We start from the raw sequence: 22,376 nt of genomic DNA, 5'->3' as shown, positions 1-22,376 counted from the left end.
TCTAAATGGGAGAGACATAGGTTTGACGGATGGACCACTCGGTGGATAAGGAATGCCTGGATGGTCACACTCAGAGAGTTGCAGTCAACAGCTCGATGTCCAAGAGGAGAGCAGGGACGAGTGACATTCCGCAGGAGTCGGTGTTGGGACCAGTGCTGTTTAACACCTTCGTTGGTGACATGGACAGTGGGATTGCGTTAAACTCTCAGCAAGTTTGCTGATGACCCCAAGCTGTGTGGTGCGGTCGACGCGCTGGAGGGAAGGGATGTGCCAGCCAGAGGGACCTGGACAGGCTGGAGAGGTGGGACTGTGCAAACCTCATGAAGTTCAACAAGGCCAAGGGCAAGGTCCTGCACATTGGTCGGGGCAATCCCAAGCACAAATACAGGCTGGACAAGGAGTGGATTGAGAGAAGCCCTGGGGAGAGGGGCTTGGGGGTACTAGCGGGTGGAAAACTGACTGTGAGCCAGCAATGTGTGACCTGGTCTAGTGGAACACAATGATCTGGTCTCTGCCTCATTCACTAGCCTATCACATCAATTAGTTACAATTATGATTAAGGTTGCACAGTGTCCAACACCTTATTTTGTAAATGACCAAAGCCAGAAAAGCTATATAACACCTGTTACCAATCCAAGGATCCACTGAAATGTGAAAAAACATTTAACATTGGTTAACACATTAAAGTGAAAGATACAATAAAGATATGCAAGAACATTTATTATTATTATTGCCACCATCATCACTACTACTTCATTATAATTTTTTTTCCATCACAACCTGGGAACATTATCTTCCCAAGTGAGATTCCAAGGAAGATTTTCCTTGCCCTCTCACTTTTCTTTGGAAGGGCATTCTGTTATTTTGGGTGTCACAATTTCCAGTAATAAATCTTGGGAGTATTTCACAGAATACACCTTTTCTTAGGATTGATTTCCATTTGCTCTGCTTGAATGTTTTGATTCTCAAACTTCAAGCTGATAGTATTCCTGTAACTTCACTAATAGAGGAATCCAGTGATGCGGTGTAAGAATTTACAGACTGTACTCTGGAGATCTCTTTAGATGACCTACAAATACAGGGAACCAGTATAGGGTCTTGCAGAATACAGTGGATGACTCGGACTTGCAGAATACATTGTCCTGGAGATCCTCTTAAATCGTGTATTTTTTCTTAATTTTATCAATCAAAAAGAATATTCAGATTTCACATTCAGTGACAATGTATGTATGGCCAAATGTGTCAGCTCTAAAATACTTTATCTAGAACTTATTGCCCTCTATCTGTCCCCCTCTTGATAGATCTCATAACTTACTAATCAGGTTTATTGTATTATTATTAGTAGTAATAAAATGTAATGTACTAACACACTATGGATAGGAAATATATTACTAGCAGATTTTACAGGATTCCCGTGAAGCCCTCAGAATATTTATAATGGCTACACGCTCACAAGAAAAGGAATAAATTGGCACATTTTATTCGAGGATCTCTGTCATCACTGCCCATGATTTTAGCAACTCTTTTATCCACAACTTAATTCAACCTACCTCTGGAATGTAGAGGGAAGATAAACAATTCTAACACAATAGTTTAGAGCCAAAAGCAAACAGTGTCATATTGGATGAAAATTAGAGAAAATCCACAGAAGCATCAACTAAACAACTTGTCCTGAACAGACTGATATCTCATCCCTTCAAAAGTGCAATCTATGGTGTTTACAATGAGGGGGGAAAAAAGCTAATTGCACCAGCCATGTGGAACCAGTATTTGAATCAAGAACAAATTGCAAACTATTGTTAGCAGCAGCGCCTAAGCAGCAGTAACAGTCGATGAAACAAAAAACTAGAAAAAGCACTCAAAATTCAAGTGACATGGTATAGTCCAAAAAACAGGCATGATTTCAGACAAGTTCATCTTTACTAGTAGAATTTCATGATACATGTAATATTGTAATTAGAAAGCAAGAAACAGAGGAGTTTTGCTGGCAGGATGCATAGGTTTTCCTCCATTTTTTCAAAATTTACATGACATGGATCAAGAATATAAATGTTGAGTTTATCTGCTACAGTTTATTTTAAAAGTTTGTTTATTCTACATTCTGATATCGATTATCTTTCTAGTTCTCATATGTTTGATATTGTCAATTAAAAGAAAAATATTCTTACAGGCAGATTTCCTTTTGCCCATGTGAAATCTGGAAAGCCCCTTCTTTAAATGTTTTTGTGGTTTGAGGTAGCTGTTGTTCTGCAGTAGCCAATGGAGCCATCACAGACTTGTTGAATAATTTATTTGGCTGGCTGTCATGTTCTTTTCCCTGCTCCGCTTTCTGCTTCAAGTTTTCCTTATTATGGGAGAACACAGATGATTTTGAATCCTTGGACCCCACAGCCTGTGATGTTGAAAGAGCTGGTTCAGCATACTTCCCACGTTTTTTCTGTACAGCACACTAGATTTCCTCAAACTAGTTTTTCCTTCTTAAGTTGTGTACGTTAATATTTGACCCAGATGTTGGTGGCATGGCAAGGCAAATTTCTTAGGAGCCTTACTACATCACTTATCTTCTGATTTCCAGTCAGAATTTCTTGACTTTTCTTTTTCCTCATGCTCGGCTTGTAAAAAAAGACACATTTTGGGCAATTTGCTGGAAAGGAGAGCCATGGCCTACAAGGGTATTCTGCTTGAATAATAGCATCATAAGCATTTAAAATGGAGGAAGAATTTGCTGTTTCAGATATTTCTTCTTGCTCTTTTATCAAGAGACTTTTAACAATTTCAAAACCTTTTATTGACTGTGCTAGTTCTTTTTTTGGCCCTTCTTTTTTCAGAAGTGGTTGTTGGTTGTTTTGTTTGGGTGTTTGGTTTGGGGTTTTTTGTGGGTTTTGGTTTGGGGTTTTGTTTGTTGGGGTGGGTTTTTTTATAGTTTTTTTCCCCAAAGTACATTAAACTGTTCGTTTTTCACTGTGTAGGTTAACTATTACATATATCAGTGGGTATTTATACACAAGATTTTGCTTTTTTTTTCCTTGTCTTTGTATCACCTGTCTGAGGCCTGCCTGTATCAATTTATAAAGCCATGCTCTCTTCCATTTTATTGAATACAGTACAGAAACTCAGTACAGGAAACTGCCTAAGGTAGGGAGGACTCTAGAATTTTTTAAGTTTGAAGATTACATAAATTTAAAAGATGGAATTAAAGCAAATGGTTTTGTTCGTGTATAGGAGCATATGGGAATTTTTTCTTTTTGACTGGGTTTCCCGTTTCGATACTGGCTGCCACTACCAAATAAAGGCGGATGGAAGAGCCAGAAGAATCCAGCCCTGTTCCCATTAAGAAGTCTTTCTTTGGGAGGCAGGGATGGAAAACAGTCTATATTAAGCAGGCAGGCTTCCCTTCCACAGGCGCACCAGGCTGCAACGACACCCACCAAGAGAAGAAAAACCCCGTAGCAGGCACAGCGCTTCAGCACAACGCCTCTGCCCTGCCCCGATCCCCTCGCGGCCGCGGGGCGTGGCGGGCCCAGGCCGCCCATCGCCCGGCTCCTCCCCTCCTGCGGTGCCGCCAGCGTGCCGCCTCCTGCTCGGCCCTCTCCCGCCAGCGGCCGAGGGACTGCACAGACGGCTGCCCGGCGCGCAGGAGAGAAAAGGGTGCGAACGGCGGCCGGCCCCGCCGCCTCCTTCAGGCTGACGCTGACATGGCGGCTCCGCCACCCCCGGCACGGCCGTCACGCGCTCCTCGCGCTCCTCGCGCGCGGCGCCTCCTGTCGGCGCGAGGGGGCGGCGGGCAGCGGCCGCGGGCTGAGGTGGAGGCGGGAAACGACACGGCCAGGTGTGGTCCGTAAATTAATGGACCGGGGAGGGGACGACGACAAACAGCTTGTTCCCGACAGGGAGAGGCGGGGACAAAACATCCCCGAAAGCACCTGTCCGAGAAGCAGCAGCCGGCAGGTTTCGTGCGGCAGGGCAACGGCCCTCGCCCAGCTGGCAATTCTCCTCCCCGCCCTCCGTGAGGAGAGCGAGCAGCCCCGGGGGGCACAGAACGTTAATAACACCCAGGAAAAAAAAGTAAGAGACTTTCTCTAAGTGTCTGTGGACTTAAGAGACCAATTTCAAGCACAGCTGCTCTAAGGAATACAACAGTACCTTCCACACCACCATGAGGGAAAAAGGAAGAGAAAGGTAAGGCTCAGCAATAAATACATATGTGATGATTTACTCCATTATCCAAAAACTTTCATTTAAATTAATTCTGCTGCAAATATGCAAGCAAAGTAATTCTGACATAACCATAACCCTTCCTAAGTTTACCTCAGTAATACCAAAAAAACCTTTAAAATACACTTTTCAAATTAATGCCACCTGGCTTCACATTGAGAAAGCAGAATTGAGACAGTAACATTTAAAAGAAAAAACAACTGGAATTTAATCAAATTTTAAATTACTGCCTTTTAAGAAGCAAAATATGAACAATGTAGCTTAGGAGGGACCCTGGAGGCCCGCTGGGTCCAACCCCTGCTCAGGCTGCACAGGACTCTGTCCACCCAAGTCCAGAGCAGCTCCAGGGATGAAGCTCCCACAGACAGCCCCTGTGGCGCGCCCCCCTTCCCAGATCCTTACTGTCAAAACTCCTGTGGCAGCTTATGGTAGCTTTTCTGATGCAACCTGCGACCGTTTCCACTCATCCTGTCACTGTGCAGCCTGAGAAGAGTCTATGACTCCTGTGTCTTCTTTGTAATCACCCATTAGGTGGTTAAAGACAGCAATCGGATTCCCTTCTTAATATTCTTCTTTTAAGGCTAAACAAACTCCATTAACTGATGAAATACACTTGCTAGTTTTCAGGAGATTACAGTACCATTTCTGATTGTGCAGAAGACCAGTACAGCAGCAGGAATCTGATGGAGAGAAAGCAGAGCCATTATTTACAACACTGCCACAAATAAAGAAAAAGTGTTTTCCCACAGTAACCCGTTCAGAGCTTGAGTACACATAATATTAGCACTGAAAAAAAATCTAGACTGATTTATTTTAAACAGACTAATCATTTGGAAACAGGACAAAGTAGTACAATTATTTCTGACTAGTTTATAGCAATTGTTTGTTTCATATATGTAAAACCAAAAAATTGGCACTAACATCTTTGTAATTTTTTCATTACCACAAAAATACTGCATTAAAAACAATGGTATGGAAATGCACAACAGCACTTCAGTTAAGGCTTCTACAGATACTGCATGTTCTGTAATTAAACATCTATTTTGTAAACTTGTTCTAAAACTTTCAAGTAACCAAACAAAAAAGCTCAGTTAAAACTCATTCCACTGTGAGACTTAATAGAATGGAAAGTACTTTGTAACATAGATAATTAGCCATCAAATTGTTCATTAAGTGTGATTTTAAATGGCAACCTCAAACCTCATTAGTTTAAATATGTACACACTCAGATCCTCTCAAAAAGATACACTGGAAAGGCAAGCCTGGTTTGAAATATTGATCCCATTAAGTTCATTAACTTTATCCCTGCTCAACCACCTGAACAAACTATTGTGTTTCACAATGAGAGCAAATCTGGCTCTTGGCTAGCATCACTTTGTCCAAGGGATACTTGGAAGGCCAATTACTAGTAATAATGTCAGAAATCAAGCAATCATGTTACTCATGTTTTTCCTGTACTGATGTGATGCCTTAGCACAGTTTTGCCTGAGCTCTATACTTTATGGGCAAAATTGTACTTCTTACCATGCCAAGATGCCAAAAATGTCAAGCAGCAATGAGAAGCCATTATTAATCTCATCTTCAGGAGCGCAACAATTCTGTAAATCAAACACTCCACATCTGGAGAAAGTGTGGTGGCAACCTACATGGGAACACTATGTACTGCCTCATCCGCCATCTCCTACAGCCGAATCATGACAAGAACCTCCAGTGCACCATGGAAGGCGAGTGGCACCCTGAATCCCACCATTTTAATGTAGAATGCAGTGCCAGCCATAATTTAGCTACAGTTTTGCAAATATACATACACAAGAGCCATAACAATTTACAAAAATGGTAAACAGCTCCTTCCCACAACAGAGTGCCCCAGAATGCAGCCAGCAGCTGTGGAACATCTTTTAATTCTGGTAGAACTCTTCCTGCCTGCCCGCCCCCCCCTCCACTTCCTGTTACCACAGCATTTAAAACCCATCATGAACATTGAATTTTTGAATTACTTAAATTTTCTGGATGGGCATACCAGAACTCAAGCCTCCAACAGGGCAGCAGCCCTAGTTAATCATATTCCCATCTTTGTTTTAAAGCAACTCAGGTAACAGTACAGAAAGTTACTGGCTCTTTAATGTCCCCCTTCGAGTCTTTTATCTGGCTACTCTTAACCTCACTACTAGAAAGTACAGTAATTCTCCAGGGAACTTTGACAACTGCACACCCTTCACAACCACACTTAGACACACACATTAAATAAAACAATGCAAGATCAATACATATTAAATAACATATACAAATAGGTTTGGGGCTTTGGGGGAAACTTTCATGAGAAATGGATTTCAAACTAGCTTGTCTATGTCTACTAAGGAGATTGTTTCATCCTGCAATACATCTGTATTTATTCACATCTGCAGTGCTTTCATTCTGCCACTTTAATATAAGAGAAAAAGAATGTTGGTGATCATCATCAAAACCCACTAACTGTCACTATTACTACTACATCACTACATAGAAGGTGGGTTGATGCAGAGTTTTTGTTTTGCTTTAGTAAGCATTTTCTTGTAATTTTAGGAAGAATTTCCCATTCCATCCTAACACAAAACATATATCCTTTTGGGGGAAATCAATCTCCACAAAACAGAAGTAGGAACATTTTTAACATCTGTGAAATCCCACGTTTCTTTATAAAGAGAAGTGATAAACACTATTGCTCTTGCCATACAAAATAAGGAGAAATCGTAACACTATTCCTGTGAATGGCTTTGTAATAGTTGTGTGTCCTGACTGTCAAGAAATTACAGGATGTACATATATCTCATTGGCAACCCAAAACCACACTGCTTGATTAAAAGATGTATTTAGGTATTCAATAGCTAACCAAACTGTTGCGACATTAAAACTTCTGTTTCTTGTATCTACATCAACTTGAAAGAACTTGTTATCATCAAGATCTTTGTCAAGAGAACTACATGAAGAAAAATAAAGTATTCTCTTTTAAGGGATTATTAATCAAATCCCTGACAATCCAATGCTTTATTCTAGCAAATACTTTTTATGACAACTAAACCCAGATTATTTTATGCTTACTTTGTGTTTTTTATGTTTCCTGTTCTGTTAGAATCTTCTTTAGACTACTTTCTTTGTAAGATTTGTTTTAATCTAGACAATATTTAGACTGCTATCAGCATTAGTAACAAAAGCAGGTTGTTGAAGACTGAACAGCAGTCAAAAAACCACTGAATACCTGATGTTCTGCATCCATTTAGTTTCTTTGGCTATATAGGTAGCAATATTTACAAAATCACCTTGACTTTATGCACTAATCTCCTTTGTAAAATAAAAAGCAAAAGTATAAAAGTTTTCAATCACATTTGGAAGTTGTAGCATACACAAAAAGATCAAAATCAAATATATACAATATAAAAATACATTTTTTCTTTACAAAAGTTATAATACATGGCTATAATATACAACATGTTGAGCCATCAGTCACAACTACAATATCTGCAGATGCTTGTTCCACACTATGGCTGGACTCTGGGTATGATATCTCCCTGGGGGAATTCCTCTATGTCAGCATGAAACATCAGTTCTAGAAAAGAAAAAAAAATATGTTTTCTTTTAAAAGTTTCACCAGAATACAATTTCATTACTCCTGAAAAGTGCTCTGGCATTCCCTCAAGTCTCCTACTTTTCTTCCCAAACATAGTATCAACAACTCAGCAACAGCACCACTGTCTTTATTGTTGCCCCCCAAAATTAACAGAATTAGCAATTACGTTAGCAGCTGATCATACACAGTATCATCTGCATTCAACCTGACACTGAAACAGAACTTTGAAGTAGATTGAGGGATTGTTAAAGTTTTGAGAGTGTCAGACTCAAGAAGGAAGTTTCTGTTTAGAGACTCATTCATTTATGGATGTACCTGTTCTATGTTTCACAGTGTAAGTTAGCAACACTAGAACCTGGGACAGAAAGAATCATGAATGATACTGCTCACAGCTAGCTGTCACCACAACACCTCAGGCACAGGAGACAGCATAGTGTCAGCAGTGAAGAGGTCCTTGCAGAGAAATCCAGCTGGGCACACTAAGCAGCTGATGAGCTAGCCCTTGTGGATGGAGCTCTGTGCTGCTGAAGGTAGTTTTCTCGTGCCTAGGCTCCCTTATGTACCTATACCGCACCCTCAGCATAGGGGTATTTTCTGTCCTGCTAACAACACATTCAGCATATAGACCAGGCTGTGTTTGCCAGCAACTTGTCAACATGGTAAAGTTACACAATCTGTACATGCAGCAATGTGGTTTATCCACTCAAGTTTGAGATTCACATGCTTTTGCTATCTCATCCTTAGTAGAATAAACTTTCTCTACTACTTGGGATAAGTCTTAACAGAACTTCTCCCTTGAAACTTCTGAAGCAGGATTTCTAATCTTAGTAGACACATGTAAATATCAAAAAAGCTCATCAAAACCTGAGTTAAATTCTGCCACTGGGTTCCCTGAGTAAGTCTTTATTATTTAAAAAAATACAATTTAAACATCTTTTATAAATTTTACTGTCAAAGATTGTAAAGGCTGCCACCTAGGGTTTTCTTTTTAACTCATTGAGTTATTAGACATAATCAGAGTAACTGGGACCAGCTCCAATACAGAAACCTGTACATTAAAATTCTAAAGTAATCTGAAGAAGTAAGTTGAATCTTCTTCAGCCTCCCAAACACAAATCTGTGCTTCAACTCATGACACTCTTTGGATACCTGTTGAGTTGAAACTTAACTATTTTTATGTACAGCACAACTTCCAAGTCACAGGCTGCATGCACTTGATAGGAAAACTGAGTTATGATACATCTTTTGGATCCCAGTTGGAAGAACAAAAGGCAGAAGGCCCAGCCTCTAGCAAAGTTTCTTCTAAGAAAAGGGGACGAGTTGCTTGCACCCTCCTCTAGCCTGGGCCAACACAAGCAGTCCCCATTTGAAGTCCTGTTCTGCAAGCACAAATCTGAATTTTCCAAGCTCGGATTCCGGAACTTGAAACACATTCAGCATTTGCAAAAGGAACATCAATAACATTAAGGAATTTTCTAAAACACAAGCAGAATAAATACATTTCAAATACACAAAATACTGTTGAAGTAAAAATTATTTTTCCCTTCAATGAAGAAGAGATGCACACTCTCTCATGTTTCGAAATTCATGTTGCTTCAGCTGGGACAAACAAGGCTTTTCTTTGCTTTTTAAATTACTGTTTTTTCTTTATAAAATCAAACACAGACACCAGCATCCTAAGAAGCACTTGCTTTGGAAAGCTGCTCAGTGATGCTTGTTCTTCCTCAGCCACAAAATTTCTCAGGACTACTCCTGAACACCAAACGCAGAGCACAGCAAATAAAAGCCTGAACAAAAATTTTGCCTATTAATGTTTCCTACCTTCACTGTGGTCTAGCTCTGGTCGGTAAGACAAGAAGATCCAACTTGTCCCAACTAGAATAGACACTACCAGATTCACCACAACCCATGGCTGAACAATTTCTTCTTCTGCACCTGCCGTCCTGGGAAAAGCACATCAACCCGGCAGTTAGGGGTTTGCTGGTACAGGTTACAATAATAATTTCAACAGAGTATGATAAAAACAAGCTTGTTAAGCCAGATGTGAAAACAGAACTACTTGGACCATCCTGATGGTCTTGCATTGCAAAGGCCTGGTGAAGAGAGCAACTACCAAAGACACTGACTCAGCTAAGAAACCCCACTATCTCATAGAGAATGTGCACTTGTAGATTTCAACAGCGAATTCCTTTTCTTGGGCAAGAGACAAAATAAAAATCAAAATGCATGGTTAAATTTTGCTGTGGTGAAAGACACTGCACAATGTCATCAGCTGATCTTATTTTTAAGCACTCCCTTGTGAGGCAGCAAGGCAAGTGAACAGCAACTCTGGAAGCCAGTGCAAGGACTTGTGTACAGATGCTGTGGGGTGGATGAGATAGGGCTTTAAGAGGTTATTATTTAAGTTAGCTGACACTTTTCTTACTGTCGTAACAGCAGCAGGTCATGGTTTTGTTAGTAGAACTTAGGCTTTTTAATAAACTACAAACATTCACAGAAGCCCTAAAATAAAAAAAAAAAAAAAATCTAACTGCCCAAACCAGCAAATATTCATGTAAATGCTTCTATTCTACTTCTGGTCTATTATAAAAACTCATGCTACTAGAGTTTAAGTCTATTAAATATCTACTTCAGAAAGTAACAGTTTTGGATGAGATCTCCTAGCATGAAACAATGCTTCATATTTAATGCCAGCTGTATCTGCTAAGCCCTTGCATCCTGTGGCAGACATACCACTTTTCCATAATACCATTACATTAATTTCTTGGACAGATTAGACTATCTCCTTCAAAAACTGTGTTGACTCTCTACAGAATGTCCTGCCCTTGAACACAAAAGGGTTACCCCAGTAGGATCCCATTTCTCCAGCAAAAGAGATTCTCAGGGTTCCTGACATTATATTTTCAGCATCATTCCAACAGGCTCTTGTTTGAGGTATAATGGATTTGCAATCAACATGACTGAATCCATCCTTGAGTTCTCATTCTTCAATGAAATTATCAAAGATTCAGGACAAGCTCAGACAAAGGCAGGTTTGGTAAGGGAATCCTTCATTAATACCTTCTTATGTATGTTGTATAACCTTTTCAATCCACCAGTTTGACTAAGGTTCCTAAGTGAGCTATGTTACAATTTACAGAAGTGATTTCATTTCGTACCAGATGCTGCCATTTTCCGAAGGTGGTGTGTAGAGGTTAATTCTGTCACATGTCATCTGCTGGCTCAAGGATAAGATAAGTGCAGAGAAGTACACTGGAAGAAATAGAATTAGTAGTGTCAGATATAAACCCCCAAAATGCTGTCTCGTCATGACATGATAATTACCACTACATTTTCTTTCCTTTCACTCCACTGCCTCCAGTGATAGTCTGCTTTAATTCAGTCTCTCTTCTTCAACATTCCCCTGACATCAAAATCTGTTTTCTGCACTTTTGTAATCCATCAGCTACATCAAAGGTGGCATGCTGTGATTCCGGTTTTTGCTAGGTCTGTGTTCTGTATTCAGAAGTGGGGAAGGAACTATCTCACTAACAGCCCCACTAATGCTACTATTGCAAACGCTTTAAAAAATACGTAGCAAAGTGTTCATAGCCTTTGAATGCTATTTTCAACTACTGTGCAAGTCATTTATTCTAAAGCAGAAAATAACCAGGGAAGAAGGTTTCACTGAAAACAGTATGTAGAATTTTTCCATATACGGTCTTTTCTGGACAACTTCCTATCCACTTCAAAATACTTACAGAAAGAGGCTACTGCTGCTGGGTCTAGGGTAAGAAAGCCCCTCAGTGCAACTGATGCTTTTGCCAGATCAATCCTGATAACAAAAACAAGAGTCATTAAGACAGCCCAGTATGATAATATTATTGTTCCTCTAACACTATTCTACTGTTCTTTTAGTTTTTGCAAGATACCTTTTTCTGCCTCTGTTACAGTGCCTTAATACACAACTATATTCCACACACATGGCAATGGTCCTCATTATGCCAAATCCAAGAAAGATTGAAACTAAGGAGGATGTTCCATGAGGTCTGTAGCTTTTACACTGCAGTCCTTTCTGGAGCAGGGAGAATGTGGAGAAATCTATCTCCTCCCTAATACTTACCATTCATTTCAGTGCCCACACCACCAACCAACTTATGCTAAAATAACTCAGGTGTCCTCCCTGTCACTATCCCATGGAAAAAAAGGATTTCTTCCACAGCACCAACTCCTCCCCTGGCTTATCATGCTGCCATGGAAACTGTCTGTAACTAAAAGAAACATCTATAACATCTATGAATCTACTCTGTGGTCTTTTTTGCTCCTCTTTCTGTTCATTCCCACTTTTAAGCTGTAACACAGAAACTGCAGCTAAACCAGGAACACTCTTTATGCTGCTACACTGCACACCTGACTGGGGAATGGATTAACATGAAAAGGAACCTGATAGAAACATTAGTTGTTCTCCACCACTCTCTCCCATAAAAAATCCAGGTCAGCTCTTCCATCTGGTTTACCTCATGATCACACAAACAGCACCAGCACATTGAAGCAAGGCTGTAGGCAGTGGGCAGAAATAAGTAACAAAGGTCTGAATGCACAAGCACGCCCTTTATCTGTACAACCAGCCATGTGTAAAATCATTCTTTATCACATTAAATCATCAACATGTGCCATGGGAAGGAGAAAGGAACATATTGCACACAAATTACATACACCTTTCAAATACAAACATATTTTACCTGTCAAAAGCTGAGACTGTACTGATAGACAGCAACAAATAGAACAAACTTTGAGCTGGGTATGCTAGTGTCTTATACTGCTCGAGCAGGTTAGAAACTGTGGAAAGCTGATTTCCTGCCAAAATGTAGATAACAATGATGTTCCATACAGCGTACCCAGCAAGGAAGCCATGGGTAAAGAGTCCAATCACCCTGAATGGAGAAAAGAACATTAGACAAGTTTAACATCTTGAACTGGCAAAGAACTACAGACAGAAAAAGCCGTGAATCCATCTGTTCAACCCTGCTCCATGACAGGATGCCAGCCTTTCACAGATTGTTTCTGAGTGCTTTTTTCTGATCTAGTTTCAAAAATTCCAAGCAACAGGACTTCTGCTTCCTGCCTTGATAGACTGCACCAGAACCTGAGCATTTAACAAAGAGAACCAAGATCTTTTGCCTGATCGTATCTCTACTTCACTTCATTACTACTACAGGAATCAAGTACTTCCACTTGCTGCCTGTAGCTTCCCAAGACCACTGCCCCTTGCACTTAGCCAATGCTTTTAAATTTGTCCCCAGGTCAGTCTTTTAATTATCTTCCTTGCTAAGAAAAAGCTGAGAAGGAAGTGCAGGCTTCCAGATAAAATACATCAGAGAAGAAAATGGCTGTCATCTTCCCATTCTGTATCACAACACGACCACAACGTTTTCTGCTATTGTGTGCAAGCTTATGCTGCAGTTCAATTTCACTCCTCCATCTTTTTCATCAACAATTTTTCTTTGAGAACTATCTGAATTCAGGTATTTTTATGCTAGTCATACAGCTGATGGACGAATCTCATTTTGTAACACGTTTTTTCTGTAGGTGTCTAATATTTTTGTTACCAGATCAATCTCTTGCTGTTCAGATTTTGTCTGAATCTTTGCAATATGACTTCCTTAGTTATCCTTTTTATAAGTTGCACTTCACATGTGAGGTCTAGACTAGAAAAAGATATTCTTGACAACAAATACCAAAAGCTAAAGGACTGAGAAACTTCATACCTGTTGCATCCTGAACCACCACTTATTAGGAATATCCAAAATAAAGATACATCACAATGATAGAGAAGAGGTGCTAACTTTCAGGGAGAAATAAAAAAAAACAACCCAACCCTGATTTTTGCTTATTTACATCAAAGCATTTATCTTTCACCTGAAACTTCGGTGTACTGAGAGGGCAACATCTCTGGTAGTCCAGGAAGCCTTCACATCCAGAAGTACATTGATATTTTCAGTGGTTTTAATCAATTCTGCACGATCAGCTGCCTGAAAACGCCCTGAAAGAATGAGGAAATTAGTTTTACATAGTACTGTTATCTTCCACCATCATTTCTACATTAATATTTCTTAGTGTTAAAAACCTGTAAGTGTCAGAAGTTTCATCAGAAAGTTTCTTCTCCCCACTTCCCACCCTTTGTCAGCTTACATTCATACCAGGATGCCTCTGTCAGCGTGATGCATCCTGGTGGGTCAGGCTAGGGATTTAAGAATGCGCAAAGCACTTTGCGTAATTACTCAGTGTTCCCTGGTACAAAAAAAAAAAAAAAACAAACCAAAAAACTTCCACCTGAAAGACTTTTTGCAATATAGTAAATGATATTTTCTTCTCAAAGTACTGTGACAGTATTAGGTCAAATAAGCTCAGCTAGGTACTACCAGACAGCCTTTTTCACCCACACCATGGAATTAAAAAATTCAACCATACGTGCCAGAACAGCAACACTAATATTCACTGTTGAAAAATTATCATGTATATTTATTTCCAATTGATTTTTGTTCTGGAAAACTTTTTAAAAAATTCTTCCTAATACTGCAGTATTTGGATTTTAAATACAATAATGCTTCCTCTACTTGCAAGAATGTCCTTAAATTACTTAAATCACAAGAGGTACCTACGATTTTTTTCAACAAACACTTTGCTAACAGGCTGGCTAATTCCAGTGGGAGCAGCAAACACAGGCTGCTGATCTGGGCTTTTTCTGTGCTCGTCTTCAATGATGTCTTCCTCCTCCACTTCCAGCTCATTGGAACAGGGCATTTCGGCTGGCCGAGGTTTCCTATCAGCATGGAACATACAATGGGGCAGAGAAAGAATAGGAAGTAAAATGTGGAACCTGAAGGCTCCTATGACTGTTTAACATGTCTAACTTGACTGGTAAGAACCGAGCAGGCTACTGGCCTATATAGTATTACCCCAGTTTATAATTTTAAGGACTAAAGTTCTCATGGAGTTAGTTAACTAAAACTGTAAATCCAATCCTTGATTTTGGTTTTTTTCCCTCTCTATTTCAATTCCTTCCTGTGTCAAAACAGTAAGGTGGGAAGAAATACATATTAAGAATTTAAAAAATATATACAAACTAATACAAGGCCAATAAAGTGGATCTTGGTAGAAAGGTGACTAAAATGATTTAAATGATTTTTCTTGGAGAAAAGCCAAGTAAAAAGGATGAGAAAGCAGTTGTTTCTCTCAAAACTAAGAAAAAGATAGTATGAATGAAAGAAAGCCATTACACATTCTAATTTTTTCATATATGTGACTGAAATATTAGGCTCATGTAAACTGTAATGCATCCGGGTATGCAAAACAAACAAGTGAAGAATGTTAGATCTTAACCCTGGAAACAAACTGCACACATACTATTTATTGCACAGGCTGAATGGTATCATGGACTTCAAGATTTTACATTTTTCTAATATGACAATGTAAAATACCACTCAGCCACATTCACTATCACAGTTATTCCGAATTATGAGCTATACTAGTTTTGTCTCACTTGGTTCTTTTCCTCTGTTTGCGGATCACTGTTTCTTCAGTTTCAGGGACATCCATGCCATTTCCATTCTGAAATAGGGATGCAACATTTTGCTGGGTAAAAGAGGTCTCAGAATCTAAAGATTTAAAATAAACCACATGAAAGTTTCACATCTTTCATAAAAATAGAAATACATTCACTTCAATACATAAATAGTTATTATTTAAACACAGTGGCAAAAAAGTGTTGATCTTCTGAGCTTTGAACAATATAAAGGATCTATTTTATCACTTCCAAAACTGTATTGCCATTATTTGCATAAGAGTTTGTACCCTATGGAATGTGAAATCAGAAACCGAAACTCTAAGCTACCACTCACTCAGAAATTACTTCCAGCTGTTTTAAGTACAAAAGCACATGAAATGTTTTAAGCCAAAATACCAACTGGGCAGTCATATTTCTGTGCTACCAAGTTTTATTCAGTGCTCTTTCTAATCTACAATTATTTCACATACCTGTCGGTACTTTCTTCTTCTTGCGTTTCCTCTGAGGAGGGACATCATGAGGTTCAGGAGTTAGGGGCTCACTGCTTTCAGACTGCCGACGAACTGCTGCTTGGACGATGCCATCTGAAAACCAGATGAAAAGATCCAGCAACCTTAATTCAGAGCTGCTGAGAAACATGCAACAAAAAGCTGCTTTTTGCTACATTGGGCGGAACATCTGTGTTTGCCCAGCTTACAGCTGAGATGAAAATGTATTGGCTAGGAAATGTAAGAGTTAGGAAACTAACGTATTAAGTAAGAATATACAAGGTAATAACTAACAACCCTCCTTTTGCCCTGACAGTTTCATGCCCAGGAGGAAATTTAAGTATCCAAGACCTAGCACAATTCCCATTTGGACATACAACAGAGGACTGATTGAAAGAAATATACCACAGGAGAGAACTATACCTCTGTATTTTTCCTTTCTACATGCAAAGATTATAATGCAAGGGACAAGAAAAAAATTAACAGTTTGTTACAAGCTGATTCACACAGATACGTGCAAAAGCAAAATAGTGTCATATAAAAGGGAAATTTAAATGCTAAACATAAACCACAAGAATAAAGGAGGAGCGGAAAAAAAACAACACTGAAGGATGTTTACTCCAGTCTGAGTGATGAATTACTGTGCTTTGGAGGAACTACATTTCCGTGAGAGGTTAACATCAAATATTCTAGCAGCAGTATCAGCATCAATTTGCATGATCAGAAGTAGACAGACAGTTACTTCTCCATTTTAATCACATCTGCCTTTTTATAGCTCTTTCAAGTACTTCAGATTTTATAACAACAACTGAATCTATCTTTGTTTTCACTTCAAGCACAGGTTTTCCCACCTTTTATAAAGCTTTGCTGTGCTAAAATGCGAAATTAACCAGCAAACTAATGGCCAAAGCCAAGGCTTACTTTGCACCATCATTCAGCTCACTGAAAACAACAGTAAACAAAACTCCATTCTTTGGAAACCCTGCTAGCAACAGCTCTACTTGTTGCATTTAAAGGTCTCTCAGTGAGGCCTCAATTGTACACTCTTTTAAGCAAACAAAGGAGGTTTCCTCATCAAACCATCATATGGGCCCAAGTCAACTAGTTTACAGAAATCCAGCAGATTCTATCAACACATTCTGCTTTATCAAAATACATCAGACTTGTAATCTTGCTTAAAATGGTATGTTTGTTCTGCAGCTCTGCTTCTTCTAAAAATAAAAAGCTCTGGTGGTAGTCATCTTTTAGGCTCTTAACTCTTTGATGATAATGGAATGATTCACCTGGGACTTTATTTGACCAAGGACTGACATTTAGCCAGCTTGTTAAATGAGTTTTATCTTAGTTCATTCAAAAATTCAAACAATTAACACATTCAACATAACAAGCAGCTTACAGCTGGAAATGACTATTTAATGAAGTATCCAAAAATTTTAGAAAGGAAAAAATAGCAGGAATAATGGATCTTTTTCAATTCAGTATCAAGACATGCTGTGCCAGGAATGGATCTAGGGAGAAAGAGCAGAGGATGGAACAAGTTACTTCAGTTAGCATTACAGACTTGTTCTAAAATGACACACTTCAGGGAAAAAGATTGTAGTTGTTCAATATAAAATAAGTTGTAATAAATTAGCTGAGAACACTACTCAAAAATAGAGTATAAGACTGAAAACCGTGTATTTGTCAGGAGCTTGGCTACAGCGCAGGTCTCACCAACGATTACAAACACAGCTTTCAGTCTTGGCAGGACCTTACCTAATGGAGTCTTTCCTTTGGGTTTCCTTTTTTTGGGACGACTGAGTGGAATTTCATCTGCAGAACATAAAGGAGAAGTATAGGTGCACAGCACGGAGAAACCTTCGTTTCCTTCTTTCTCACAGTCATGCTACTGCTACGTAAGAAAGGGATTCCTTTTTACAAGTGAAGACATCCTTCACCTTTTACAGGTAAGATGACAATTCACCGGTTCACACAAGCAGGAGCACAGAGAAGGCAAGAAAACAGGGTAAGAAATCTGTCTTAAGTGCAACACAGGCTAAATATGCATATGTGTTAAGTGAAAAACTGGAATACTCTGATCATGCTCTGAAGAATAAACTACTTGTTTAGAGCACAGTGACAACATTTTGGTTACCTTCATTCAGTATGGAAATAGCAAACAGTAAAGGGAACAAAGAAAAACAACAGACAGTTCTAGCAATGGCAGTGCAGGTATCCATGCAGTTTAAATAATCGGCCTGTGTTTAGGGAAAGTATAAGACTCTATCTTTAAAGAGAGGATGAAGTGACACCAAAAGCAATTATCAATGTTTATAATTCTCTTCAATGCCAGAAAAACTCACCTTGGTTTCCACTTCATGTTTAAGGAGAAAAATGTTGAAGAGCAATATAAAAGGAACAAAGAGGAGAAGAAAGTTAATTTTGAATCAATTGCAATTCACAACAGTGAAATTCACACTGCTGCTTCTGTGATTCATTTCCTTATCCCCACTCCTAGTTATCTTTATGAGCAGTTGTGTACAACAGGGTTAAGGGTACAAAGCAATCAAAGACTCAACTCTTTGTTGGAGACTATGCAGTTTCTTGATTGGCTAGCTGTGGATCAGATTAACAGCTTTAATCACCTGGCTAATTAAAACTTGTCTTACTACCTGATATGTAACAAACCAACAACAGTTACGAAACATCTGAGCACATACATTACTAAAAAGTCACTACCTTTATATGTCGTCAATCATTAATATCACATTTGCTTTTAGGTAGTTTGAAGGAATTCTAAAGTACCATGTCATAAAAACTATATAATTGCCTTTCCTTCCACACTGAAAAAAAAGCCCAGATTTTTCCCTATGCTATGTCAAACTAGTAGACACCTATAACCATACTCAAGAATATGTAGTCTAATTTCAGAAATTCCTGTTCTGAAGGATATGTGATTCAAATAAACTAAAGAACATGAAACAAAACGAAGAGGGAGGGAAGAAGAGATTGAAAAGAAGGAGATCAATAAAACTAACGTAGATGTCTGAAACTTTTTAAAGGGTTTATCTCTTAAAGTATTAAAACAGAGGTAATTTAGTAAAATTTCTTGGCCGTTGTAAAACTTTAGAATGCTTTGTATTCCTTGTAAGGAGTTCTGGGACAACAAATTAGCAAGAAAGGCAGTTATTTTTAAAGCTGTTACATCTACTCAGATGTTTATTAAACTTATTTCTCCTAATTTTGTTACTTTTAAAAACGCTACAGTACAGACCCATGCTCAATTCCACAGAATGAACTGATTTTACCTTGGCACTGGAGGGAGGGCACGAGGCGGGCACTGAAAGACGAGAGAGAGATAAAAGTCAACTTCTGTCAGTGTGAAACCACCTCTCAGAAAGCAGCTGTTTCCAGATATGGTCAGAACACACTAAGCAGGTTTTGCTCCATATGCCTCTTAAATAGCTAGACTCCTGATGGAGATGTTACAGAAAAGTAGTATGTAAAAGTCAGGAATAATATGCTTTTCCCAGAGTTCTGATGGGCACTGCACTGGAGATGTGTACCTAACAGCTGTGTGTGAGGTGCAGCTTCCATTTTAACTTCACTTGAATAATTTTCACTTTTCACGTAAGGTACTGCTTTCACTGCAAAGTTTACCAGTCACTCTGTTTAAGTACAAAATACTGCAATAATTTATGCATTCAATATTACTTGCACACTACACACTGCGAGCTAAGTATTTTCTATTAATGAAGTTGTAAATTCTGAACAATAGTAAAAGCAATAAAAGGAAATATGCTTATTCATGAAAAATACTTTTAAATATGACATCTAATTTTCATACAATTTTGAAAATATTTACTAGCAAGTCAAACACAGCTAAAATCAAAAAGTAAGTATCTCCTGTTAACAATCTGAAACCAAGCTCTTGCAATTTCATCTACAAAAAAGGCAGGCAGTTTACTTTCAGATTTTCTATTATGTAATTATATTGAAAGAGTATACACAAATAAGTATTTCCCATGCTCCAAAAATTCAGTTGATATCAGAAATAAAAAAGACTGTAAGACTGGTAAGACTCAAGGATCTACAGACTTACCACTTGTTTCTTTCCCATATCATTTGAAGCTGTTCCCTGAAAGAGGCACTGTGAACTGGTCTATACTCCCTCACGCTGCTCACGCTGAACCTCAGCTAATTCTGAACTAAAAATAAGCTTCTAGCAGCCAGGATTAACTGCATGTGAACCTTCCTGCCCTGGGTTAGGGCCCAGTGCTACTCCCATTTGAAACAATGTCAGTTTGTTCTGTGGCTGCAAACATTACTTACACTGAAAAACCAGTACCTCCACGTGCTGGTACAGGTTCCAGTGAGAAACTTTTACTTAGGTTTGTTTACCCAATACAAATGAGACGCCACATGCAAGGAAGGGTTTGAAGGATTAGGCCTCAAATCTCTCACTTGGATTTTGGCCACGCTGAAGACTGACAAAGCAGACAGTGAACAGTCATCTATCCACCTGTACGAAAGCCCCAACTCTTGCTGCACAAATACCAGTCTTACTATTAGTTTCCAGTTTCTCAGTGTCTGAAGGAACTCGCTCCAGGCTCCATACAAAGTGGGAGTTTGGGCACAGGTTTCTAGAGATGTTTTGATACTGACCAAAGAGCTACTGAGCGCCAACATAGCCATAGTGCCCCTGAAGCCAAGAGACTCCCACAAAACAGGTAGCTGCCGCCTCAGGGAAACCCGGTGTTGGCGCAAGATGAGCCAGGCCCCGGGAGAGCAGGAGACGCAGGGCAACTCTCAACTCGGGGAAAAAAACAAACTACCCAACCCGCTGAGTATCCATGCAGGGATGCAGAACAGAGAATGCCTTTACTTGTAAGCGCGGCTGGTAGAAACAGCAGCGAGCAGAGTGCGGTGAGCTGAGCTGCCACCACCGGGCCTCGGAGGTGGCACCGAGAGGGCAGTTACGCACCAACTCGACGGTTTAAACACTTAACCAGTCTTTACCGATTTAAAGCTTTGCATGCATTTTTCTTTTTGGAGATACATATGTACGGATGAAAATGTGAAAGCACTGAGGGAATGCTTGCTTGCGCCCCCAGCAAAGGACGAACAGAACCGTGCGCCCCTGCGCCCCGCTGCACCGCGGGCGGGAGCAGGGGCAGGGCGGGCACCGCCGCCCCCCGCGGAGCGGGGCTGGGGGAGCCGCGCCGCCCACTCCCGCGGCCTGCTGCAGCTCCATCTCCCCGGTACAGCTGCTGCCCTGGCAGCCCCGGTACAACTCTTCAGCAACAGCGCTCAGGGCGCACCAAGCTCCCGCCGCCGCCGCTCGCAGCTGGGAGCACCGGGCTGCAGCCCTGCGGGGCCACCGCCGCTCTGCGCCCGCTCCCCGCCCGGCCCCGCCGCGGGCAGAGCCGCCCCCCCGTCCGCCCCGGCCCCGGCCCCGGCGCGCCCTCACCCCGCCGGGGCCCGCCCGCCGCGCCGCCATGCCGCGCCCGCCGCCGCTCTCCCGGGCGCCACGGGGAGGAGCCGGCGCTCGCTTCCGGCCGGGGCTGGGGCGCGCCCAGCGGCGGGGCGGCCCGGTCTCCCTCTCCCACCCCCGTCCGCGCACTGCCTCGCCGCGCCAGGGCGCTCGGGCTGCGGGCGAGCCAAAGCAAATGCACTGCACTAGGAAAAGAAGGTTTCTAGCCTCCTTGAGCTTGTCGTCACGGACACAATTTGCAAAATGAAGTTCTACACAGTAAAGGGAAAGGGGAAAAAAAGAAGCAGAAAATGTGATAAAATTTTGTCCTAGCACAAATGGACACGAAGCAAATGCCATTCCAGTGAGATCATCTTCCTTTCCTAATAGTCAAAGCAGATCGGTCTGTAAACAAGCATGAGAAACAGGCAAGGAGAAAGCATGGACAAATGCTGGACTAGGCAGCAGAAGGGAGGAGGCTGGCCCTGGACCAGCAGCACAGGGCTGGCACCAGTCACCGTCCACCTGTACTTACCCCACACCAGTGCCATGTTGGGACTCGGGTCTTTTCCCATTTTACCTCTAAACAGGGAATACTAGGCCTGACTCCAACATCTGCAAGAGTTGGCTTTGAATAATCTCTTTCTAAACTGTTTATATTGTTCTTGGTTTTCCTCCAAGGTGAGGTAGGCCAACAGAATAATCATCTGTGTTCCTCAGGGAGCAAGACAGCTGCCATGTGAGGTGAGGAGAGTGAGGAAGATGCTTGCTACAATGTCTGCACCATTTGGCACTACCACAGAGCAAACCAATACAAAAAGGGACTTTGTTTTCCTCTTTGGTAAGTCCATGTTCTGTCAGTTTTTACTCACTTGAGTTGAAAGAACAAAAGAAATGACATGCTCCATGTATTGTGAAGATAACTGTGGTTTCTAGGGTAATTTTTATCACAACACCACTCCGCTTCTGTCTTACAAGGTAAAAAGGATAAGCAGCAAACCACTACCTTCACAAATAACATGCTTTGCTTAAAGACAGCATGCTAAAAGAGCATGCTCTGGACTGAATATT

The 22,376-nt window shown here is 40.6% G+C and overlaps 1 protein-coding gene across 1 annotated transcript; it reads right to left on the bottom strand.

Moving 5' to 3' along the window:
- Nucleotides 1–4,995: 4,995 nt before the first annotated feature.
- Nucleotides 4,996–20,915, bottom strand: TMEM237 (transmembrane protein 237). The gene is made up of 12 exons (XM_074829969.1): nucleotides 19,935–20,915; nucleotides 19,139–19,172; nucleotides 17,609–17,665; nucleotides 15,836–15,949; nucleotides 15,342–15,456; nucleotides 14,461–14,621; nucleotides 13,718–13,841; nucleotides 12,541–12,732; nucleotides 11,560–11,633; nucleotides 10,978–11,071; nucleotides 9,641–9,762; nucleotides 4,996–7,798 (listed from the first exon to the last, which is right to left on the bottom strand). The coding sequence occupies exons 1-12, from the start codon at nucleotides 19,950–19,952 to the stop codon at nucleotides 7,731–7,733; spliced, it is 1,173 nt and encodes a 390-aa protein (XP_074686070.1). The 5' UTR covers nucleotides 19,953–20,915; the 3' UTR covers nucleotides 4,996–7,730.
- Between the last annotated feature and the right edge of the window lie 1,461 nt (nucleotides 20,916–22,376).

The sequence above is a fragment of the Strix aluco genome, chromosome 6 (genome assembly GCF_031877795.1).
Source record: "Strix aluco isolate bStrAlu1 chromosome 6, bStrAlu1.hap1, whole genome shotgun sequence".
Taxonomy (NCBI): Eukaryota; Metazoa; Chordata; class Aves; order Strigiformes; family Strigidae; genus Strix; species Strix aluco.
This window is presented reverse-complemented; position numbering and strand designations above follow the sequence as displayed.